Here is a 10548-nt window from a genome sequence, read left to right on the forward strand (position 1 = left end):
AAAAAATTACCTGACCACTCAATCTAAATCAATTCATTTAAGAAAAGAATAATTCGCTACGCTTCCGTACAGTCACTATAATTAAAAAAAAAAAACAATTTTTTTGGTCATATTTTATGAGAATATAAAAACTTGTTTTTATTATATATTTAATCCAAATATATAACAAAAATTAGTTTCTTTCATGCAGACATATACAAGAGAAATTAATTTCTGTTAAATCGGCGGTATGTGAAGAAAAAAAAAAGCAAAACAAAAAAGAAGTTAAAAGAGAATATATAAAAAGTGGTATAAAAAAAGGAGTGAACGTGAAAATGAAGATGCAGGGACGAGGGTGAGGGATACACAAAAGAGAGTGGGGGTAGGAAATGGAAGGGTAACGAAGTGTACTGTAGAGGTGCAAATAGCAAGCCCTAATATATATGGTATAGTAATAGAAGGAGAGGATCAGAAGAAATTGTTGAGTGCTTTGGGTATCTTTAGATCCTAAACTAAACCTTTGCGAATCTATTGGCCCAAAATTTAAAATTGGGCTTGTAACGGTAAGCATTGTTAAATTAACTCCAGTTTAATAAGGGGTGATGAAAAAACTTTAAAAATTGGCTTTTGGGGTGAGAGAGGCTCGAACTCTCGACCTCAGGATTACTCAGAAGCTATGAGACCTACGCGCTAGCCAACTGCGCCACCACCCCAGCTTATGTGAGTTGTAGGTAAATTATAACATGAAAAAGGGTTCTTCTTTGTTTATAGGGTTCAGCTTTAAGCCCAACTACAATGTGAGATGCTATTTCTTGAAGGGGCCTTTTTCTTTGGTCCAAGCCTTTGAAATTCAATTTTGGAAGCTCACAATTTGAATAGATATCATTATAGCCCATTTCATTTTGTCACTGCTTAGGACTCTTTCTATATTGGGTGTAAGATAGGGATGTGAAAAAAAAAAAAAATCAAATGAATTGATTTAAATTTGAAATCAACTAAGTCATAATCAGTTTGAAAAAAATAAAACCACATTGTTTATACAAAATGAATTTTAAAAATCAAATTGCATTAGTAATTAAGTTTGATGAACCAATACACCATTTTTTAAATAACGAAATAAAATTAATTAAAAATAATTTATTTATGTCTCACATCTCATAGTCTAATGATTTATAGTACCTCAAAATGTTTGAGTAAGTCTTCGTTTTTGCTTTTCCTATTTTTTACTTTTTAATGGTGTTAGTTATCAAATGATATTTTATAATTAATTTTTTACATAACAATTATAGTTTTTTTTTATAATATTTTTGAGTTTGACCTCTTGAAGTTTGTTTGTGCAAACTTTCTTCTTTTAATTTTTTTAATAAAATAAACAATTTTCTACTTATTATGATGTGTTTGTTTATTTAATTAGTTTTTGAGTTAAGTGTCTTGACTAGTAAAAGATCTTTGATTTGTCTCTAAAGAGTACATTAATTATGATTTTGTTCATAATTTTTGAAAAATTAATTCAGTTCTTAAAATTAATTCAAATTGGTTTGATTTTAAAATCGGTTATGAATATATTTATAAAAATGGTTTAGTTTTGAACTGATTTAGTGATTTCATTCAAATGCTTTATGAGTCAATTCATTTTAATAAAATGGTGAGGTGCAATTTAATGTGATTAAAAAAAAAAAAACTCTAACCTTCTACACTTGTAGCTTAAAAGTTTTCTCACAAAAAATTATGGATTTTGATGATACGGTAGATTTAATTAACCATCTTGAAATTGATTAAGGGTTAAAAATTTAACTTTTCAATATTCTTTTGCTCTTTGGACCATTAACCCATTTTCTTACTTGACTTTCTACTGATATGGGTGCTTCATGTCTTGGACTTCTAATTGCTGTTTGTTGCTTATTTAATACTGTCGATGAAGAACTGCATTGTGCAACAAAAGTTAATCACGCAATTAATGCATGTTTGGTGATGTTATATATATCTTGACATTTCTTTCTCAAAATTATTACACAAGAGTTATATATTTTGTTCTAATATAACAAATTCACGCCTTCATTTCTAAGGGTTAGGTAATATATGTATTATGTCTTTTAAATCATCTCTTATTTATTTATTTGGTGGATATCTCTTCTTTATTTTGTAACATATTAAATCAAATTAATATTATTTTTAATTAAGAAATAAGATAGTTTTACATCTATTGTTCCTTTTAAATCGTTTATTCTTTAATTTTGTGACAAATTCAGTTAAATATTCAATAAATTTAAATTAATATTATTTTTAATTAAACAATTTTATGAGGATTTCTCTATAAAAGAATCTGAACCAAATATTCAATTAAAAAGTTTTTTTTTTAATTCCAAGTTATCCATGATTTCTCCGATTGTGTAAAAAGAACGTAACTTTTTGTAAAAAGGGAAAGGAAAATTTTAAAAAAATAAATTTGGAGTTTAACTCAAATGTTATGTTACGATAATGTAAATTTTACGCTTTCATTCAACTATTACATCATTAATCGTTGTTTTCTGTGGTATTTATTATAATTAAACTGCTTTAATCATGTGATGCATAAGCTAAAAGGTGGATACCAGAGAATGAGAGAAATAAAAAAAAGAAAATAAAAGATTCGACAGATGATATAATCAGAAAGTAAAAGGGAAATAGAAAAAAATATATATAGAAGTTAAGGTAAGTGTATCATAACAAATACCCATATAAAATAGCTTATGTGTATGTTTTTTCTCTCTAAGAGTAGAAAGTTGTTATGTCATGATTGAGAAAGACTTAAATTGCTACTGTAAAATATTAAAAAGAAAACTGGTAGACCCCAATGAAAGTAATGATGTGTTCCTGAATCATACAATTTATGTCTCTTTTCGTAACAACAGTTCTTCCATTCTTGAAGAAAGAGGTTCCTATCGATTGTTCATGGGAAAAATATAAATGAGGTCGGGGTACACGATCAAATGGATTGGATTCCTTTGCTACACTCTTTCAAGCTCTTGTTGGCGTTGTTGATATTGCAGAACAATGCAAACCAAAATATCATTCAACAAGCTTACCACAGTAATTTCTTCAATTACACTCGAAATCATACAAAGATACCCTCAATGGCTCACTTCAAGTACAATTTATTTTTTCTACCTCAAATGCAATAGCTATCTACCTGAATTTAAGTACCCCTCACAAATCTTTGTCATATCTTTCTAATTACTAAAACCTAATATATTAAATGACAATCTAATCTTTTTTTTTTTTTTTCTTTCAAGTTGAGTATCCCAAGTCCAATGCATAGATTAATCTTTCAGGTTCTATTTAAGAAATCAAAAGATGGTCTTCTATATGTACTAATTTGGGAACTGAACTCCTAACTACATGAAACATAACTATCGGTCTCTCGAAAGATGTCATCGATCATCTTCATCCTTGCCATAGTCTTTTTCAAGCTATATTAAATATTTCACACTCCTCACTTTGTCTTTCAGTTGTGAGCATATTTTCAGAGATATAAATGGATGAATTGGTGCTCTTGTCATATTCGGTCTCTCAAATGATCTAAGTTCAAGGATCTTTTCTGCTTCTCTTGATTTTCTTTCGATCTCGCTTATGGCTGATTTTCAAATTTCAACTACTTTATTTTCTCATTAGTTTTTCCCCCTTTTTAAGCTAGTTCATTAATAAAAAAAATAAAATAAAATTATTTATCAATTATATCATACTATCACATTATATCGATATTAAATATTTTATTATTCAATAATTTTTTTGTTTCTTATAATTTCATAAATTTTACTTTAAATTTCTATAATTAAAAATATTCTATTTTAATTTATATATATATATATATATATCATTTTATTCCCCCTTCTAATTTTTGTCGTTTATTTTTATAGAGATTAAACGATAAAATTTATGTAACTATATAAACTAAAAAGAGACAAAAATATTATGTATAAAAACAAAAATGTGATCTTTTAATTATAGGAATTAAATGGTAAAATTTGTAAAATTATAAGGGTCAAAATCATATTTTATTGACCAATAATATATTTACACCTTATCTTTTAGATTGTGAAAGGTCTTTATGATAGTTTGAGAGAAATAGATATGAAATTTGTTTGAAAATAATAATAAGGGGAGAAAATGATGTAAATTGTAGACGTTTTGGGAGTTAGAAGAGTACATGATTGGGTGTCCAAAAGAAGCATCTAGAGTGGTTAGAAGAAATGAAAGAGGAAGAAAATGATGGTTTATGAGGTGAAAGATAAGAAGCATATGCAGGCAGAAATATTTGCTAGTTAAAATGGGCATTGATTGGTGGGTGTTGGTTGATGAAACATAAAAGCCAGGTTGGGGGGGTCACATATGTGCTTCCTAAAACCCTTTGAGTGGATGGAAATCCAGCTCATAGCTCTTGAGCACTCATATGACCCCATGTGGAGAAGAGTACTGCCAGTTCACGAGACTAACTTATTGTATTTCATTTTAACATAAAACTATAGCTGTCTCCTCGTCCCTAACGCTGCCAACAAGTTAGATAATGACCCTCTTCCTTTCTCCCTATGTGCCTCTGCCTCGCTTGTTAAAACTCATGCAACACATCATCATTAAAGCCAACTTCTACTACAACATCTGAGTGCCAAACATGTATCATCCAAAACTATTATATATTAATAATGTTTTCTGCTTCTCATTTCTCGTGCCCTTCTGGACAAGATAATGGTCTACCATTATTAATAAAATATACATATGTGCCGCTGCCATGTTATTAGAGATTGTTACCGTCACCAATCGCGATTGACAAGGGAATCATACGATGCTGATGGGTACATAATTCGTAACAGAATTTAATTTTGTTTTCATCGCAGCTAGCTAGCCGCTAAATGCCTTGCTTTCACATGATTTAATCAACGACTCAAGCGTGTATTTATATCCTGTTTTGCTTCGTGTTGGTGGATTTGCTATTAGTTTTGACTAGCGGATTCAGGTATACAAACATGGGATCATGTGGGATATATTTTGGTCCCAACATAAAAGGAAAAAGGTGTGTAATAATATTGATTGCTGCAGTTGATAACCCTAGCATGTCTGTACGCGCTTATTACCACAATCAAATAAAATCGATTACACGGGATAAGAAACTCAAGAGGTTAAATTCAAAATTAAAATATTTTTTTTTTAATACTTTTTACACCATACTTAACTTTTGGTTCCTGTAGTAACAAACCGCAGGGAAAGATGTAGATAGAAAAAAGTTTTCATCCCATTCAACAAAGGAAAATGTTCCGTCAACTCTGAAATACGACAACCTTTTTTTCCTTTTCATTGAAATGCATACATAAAAAAGTAAAAATATGTTTCATGTCAATATATTTTTTTTTTAATGTGACTCCATCAGCTAAACGTGCACCCTTGTCCTTCCAATCCATTATTTGCACAATTTTTTTTAAAAAATGTGAAATGACCCATCTAAGAATTATGGTCAGACGTCAGAGGCTCCATATCTCCTCGTTTTTTTTGGTTAAAGGGTAATTTAAATAAGGACGGTACAGACTGAATGGTTGTCAAAAAAATTATAGAGAAGTTTGGTATATATGTGGTTTTGGTTACAGAAAAAGCGAAGCTAAAAATCTAGGAATGAAGAAGAGGAGGAGGAGAGGCGAAAAGGGAGTAAGAGTATATTAATGCAGAGACAGTGCGGACACAGTTGACACTCGTAGTGAGATAGTAAACACATACGCAGCTGTCACACGACACTACACAAATCCATTGTCTTTCTTACTTCTGTTATGGCCACCAAATTAGAGTTTGCAGCTGTCACATCTCTCTCTTTCTCTCTCTTTAATATATATAAATAAATAAATAAATAAATTTCTTCCCTCTCGATATATATATACTTTTGTTGCAATCAACCTTCCAAACAACCATCAAATAATAACCATAATACATCATCATAAACCATACCCACCTCTCTTTCTCTGAACCTCTAGAAATGCAATGATGAGGATGACATATATAGTAGAAAGCAGAAAAGTTTGATGGAATTTTGGTCCGGGAAAAGAGAATGAGTGAAACGGTAGTGACTCTCCATCCGCAAACAAGGACACCCATTTCTTCTTTGGATGCCATGGCTCATCATCACCACCCACATTATCGGTCACAGTTCGGAGACACAACGTTCACCAAATTGTTCGTGGGAGGACTAGCCTGGGAGACTCCCACCGAAGAAATGCGCAAATATTTCGAGCAGTTCGGAGACATTCTTGAAGCTGTCATAATCACTGACAAGAGCACCGGAAAATCCAAAGGCTACGGATTCGTATGTTGTTCACTCCTTCATTCATTATTTACATAACATTACCATACATCATACCTTCAATACCACGTTATTTTTTATTTCATCCTCTTATTATGTCCTATACAGGTAACATTCTGCGATCAGGAATCAGCAAGAAGGGCATGTGCTGATCCAAACCCAGTAATAGATGGAAGAACAGCAAATTGTAACATTGCTTCTCTGGGAAGGACTCGACCTTCACCACCCCGAGGTTAATTTACATTACATTCTTTTTAATTCCCTATTACTAGTAGTATATATGACAAGGTTAATTATTATGGCAGGGAGGAATATAGTTCAAGGTGGAGGAGGATCAGCACCGGCAGCGGGAGCACCGTCGCTGCCACCACCACCACCACCACCACCACCTGTTCTGTACCCACCATATGGGTGAGTTGAGTTAGCTTTGTTTCATTAATAAATCATAATTTGGAGTCAAAGGAACTGGTCCATGATGTTAATGGGGAAGTGCATATAGACGCACTACATCTTACTGTCTGCATATGTTGCTATTCACTGCTCCTCACCAGTTATAGTAGGAATCACTGTCAGCCTATAAATCATATCCAAATACAAGTACAAAGGGGAAAAGGTTGCTCTGCCATCCACATAACGTGCATTATTGCACCTTCTATTTTGCATAATCTCAACTCACTCTTATAATGCTTAACCAAATGCATTTTTTAGCTTATTAGTCACTTGCATTTAATATTTTTCGCTTCATTCTTTCTGTAAATCTATATATTTTTCTGTTTGTGTTGGAAGAACTCGAAATATTTTTAAATTTAAAAATTCATAAATTATAAATAAAGCTTACCAAGACTTTATATGTTTATATTTATAGTATCTTTGATTTAGATAGTTACATACAATTATGGTAATAGTAAAAATGCTAGTCATAACAGATACAGACCGGTAGATATGTGACCCCTGATGGTGCATAGTGTATATATGCTCAGTGTGGTCCTGCATCAATTAATTTGATTTATGATCTTGTACAAGATAAAATCCCACGCCTTTCGGTACTTTTGCATGTTCTGAATCTGAACCATCGAGTCATTTTCACACCAGCTTGTACTATTCAGGGCTCTAAAATACTATATTTAGTTGCATATGTTAATATTAACATTAGTTGCATTCTTTACACTAAAGCCAAAGATATTATAATGAAATATGGTGGTTGATAATCAATTTGATGAGTTGCATATATAGTATCTCTGTTTAAAGTTTAATTACTTCAGTTTACAAGTCATCACTGACTCTGTATGTGTGCATGCAAATATGTTAGAAATTTAGTATATCACCGTATTTTTTATTTTATTTTTTATATTTTAACGTTAGTAATACATAAAACAAAGTCATGTAAACAGAAAGAAAGATACAAAAATAAAATTAATGAAACTTCTATGAATAATAATGTGTCTTTCTATAATTGTTTTTGTATGTTTCTCTTTCGTAAAATGAAATTATTACGTGAGATACTAACATCAAAGCTAATCTTTCTATTTTATTGTTTATGTATTCCTTCCTTTTCTGTTTATTGGGAAACACAATCTATTATAAGAAAGCAGTGACTGAAGTCATAGTAAATTAAAACTTAGGGACTATACGTACCAGAACTCCATATTGGCACACAATACAAACATTGATCGATCTCTTTTTCTTCCTCTCTTTATATACTGATCAATGTGGGGCCCACGACAATATACGACGTTACTGAAGTTACCGGAAAAACATTACATATTAAGTTCACCAGTCAATGCCATTTTGAGTCATTACTTATTCTCAAAGGAAAAAATGCACTAATGCAATTAATTTACATATTTTCTCAATAATTAAATTCCTTTCAACTTTACTCTTGCAGCTATACAACCTACACTCCTGCTGATTACGGGTACCAAGTAAGTCTGTTAATTTTTCTCACTCATTCACTAATTGGAAACATTTTGATTTAAATGATCACATCTCAAATTAGGTAGTGATAGAGTGGAGAACAATCGGATAATGTTAGCTTAATGATTGTATGAACACAGGCCACATTGTACAACCCACAGATTCAACAACCGCAATACTATCAACAACTTTATGGAGCATCATCTTCAACCATGAGCACCCCATATTACTATGGTTATTCATTGCAAGCACCAAGAAACACATTTTCTTCACCCCAAGCAAATCGCTCCTATCTATACTACCCAACGCCCATGGAAGTCTCATTCTCTGGATATCGTCCACCCCAACAATCACCAATGAGGCAACCCTTTCCTTCCCTTAATGGTAGCTTTAATTCTCTTCTCTTCTTTAATTAATTTTATTATTCTTCCCTCTAATCACATAACATATATGATATATTTCACACGATATACGCGAGTGAGAGAGACAGAGATTTATGAATTATGATGCACTTACTGACACGATATATATTATGATTTGGCTGCAATATATATGGCATTGGGGGTCCACACGGGCAACCACAGAACCATGTGAATGAGCTGTGCCATGACTCGTATGATGTGTAATGGGTCAATGTGGAAAGTCATGACAGAGGGAAAGAGAGTCATCGTGTAAAGTAACAGTGGATGCTCATGCATGTGGTTTCAGTAGGAAAAAATTGTTGTGGTTAATTCTTTAATGCAGTCAAATGTTCTGTCATTCTTGCATTGGCCCACACTGCATGTTAGAGATACTATCGTATATATCAGTGCTGTAATTTTTAGTTTTGAATAAATACAACCATCACACTTCGAACCAGACAAAACCTTCTTTCTCTTCCACTTTGTAAGTACAACTTAGGTTGGATCAACTTCTAACTTCTGTATTTCAAAGAATTTAAATATATATATATATATATATATATATATATATATATATATATATATATATATATATATATATATATATACGTACAATTGAAACAATAAAAAAAGTGATGGGGTAGTACATATTTATTTGCACTTCGTTTCACAGATTTTGATCATTCTGATGCTGTGAAGTGCATTTGGCTTCTCTGACATACATGAGAAAATATGAAGAAAAAAAATGAATTGCTAATCATTATTTATATATCTTTATGTTTTAGCATAACTTTTATTAATTATTGTTTATTATATGGTTGGTCTTGATCAGATTCACAGAGTCAGCAACGTACCTCCTCTGAAACAGCAGCCGGAGTAGCTATAACTTCAGAAAGTTCAAATACTCAAGGGAAGAACTAATAAATATATAATACCTGCTAAGTTTCAACTGTTAAATTTCATCACATTAATTCCTCATCCTTTTCCACATCATATCATAATTTTTTTAGTCCACAAGCTTTTGCTTTAGGAAATAATGCTTCAGCTGTTCTCCACATGACATTTTCTAAAGACGGACTAATCAACTTCTTCATTATCTTCTCCTTTCACTTATTCACACACACGCATGTAGGACGTATTAAGTACAAGTGTGAGAAGTGAAATGAATATTTGCCATGTATAAATCTATTATATTAAGATTAACTACTATATATCACGGTACAACACTCTTGCCTGACACGCGCATCTAAAATCAGACCTATGTTTATACCAGGTCAATCAGTAATCAGTTTTGTGAACCCAATTCTACGTACTCATGTTCTAGAGCATATGATATCTATAAAATTAACTCCTTAAATGAATCCTAACATTTCATGGATTAGTGCCTAACTTCATACTGAGAGATATCATAGGTTCATCCAAAAAATATCAGACGCTAAAATTATTTTTCTCAGTGTAATACTTGTCCAACCAAAATTAAACTGTCAATATAAATCTGTAGATCAACATTAGTAATATTATGTATTATATATTGACATTTGATACATCGATAGTTAATGATGAGTATTTGAAGTAGACATTACTAATATGATGATTGACATTATTGTCGAAACACCTAGTAAATTATTTAATTTATAGTGAACTTGTAATTTTAACTTTCTAAAATATATAAATACTATCATTTTTTAATATAAAAATCATTAATGTGGTCATCTATTATTGAAACGTACCATCATTTTAATTTATGTAAAGAGGGACAAATTTATTTCTTCCATTAAAATGTCATCAAATTACTTCTTAACTAATTTAGGGGTTTATTCAAATTTTTCATTCCCACCTTTGCAAAATGTTATTTTTGAAGTCCTAGATCACATTGAAGTGGCTTAATTTCAGCACCCTGATAGACCAAAATAGAACACCCTGTTTTAATCTCTT

General features: G+C 31.3%; 1 protein-coding gene and 1 non-coding gene across 2 annotated transcripts; one reads left to right on the forward strand and one right to left on the reverse strand.

Moving 5' to 3' along the window:
- Window positions 1–607: 607 nt before the first annotated feature.
- TRNAM-CAU (transfer RNA methionine (anticodon CAU)) lies at window positions 608–692 on the reverse strand. Its single transcript is given in 2 exon segments — window positions 608–643; window positions 655–692. It is a non-coding gene; the product is annotated as a tRNA-Met (tRNA).
- Window positions 693–5608: 4916 nt separating this feature from the next.
- On the forward strand, window positions 5609–9837 carry LOC109816966 (uncharacterized). The gene is made up of 6 exons (XM_020382143.3): window positions 5609–6301; window positions 6407–6530; window positions 6604–6709; window positions 8184–8220; window positions 8353–8596; window positions 9446–9837. Exons 1-6 carry the CDS (start codon window positions 6047–6049, stop codon window positions 9532–9534), a joined length of 855 nt encoding a protein of 284 aa, XP_020237732.1. The 5' UTR covers window positions 5609–6046; the 3' UTR covers window positions 9535–9837.
- Window positions 9838–10548: the final 711 nt, after the last annotated feature.

This window comes from Cajanus cajan, chromosome 6 (genome assembly GCF_000230855.2).
Source record: "Cajanus cajan strain Asha chromosome 6, NIPB_CcT2T_4, whole genome shotgun sequence".
NCBI classification, from domain to species: domain Eukaryota; kingdom Viridiplantae; phylum Streptophyta; class Magnoliopsida; order Fabales; family Fabaceae; genus Cajanus; species Cajanus cajan.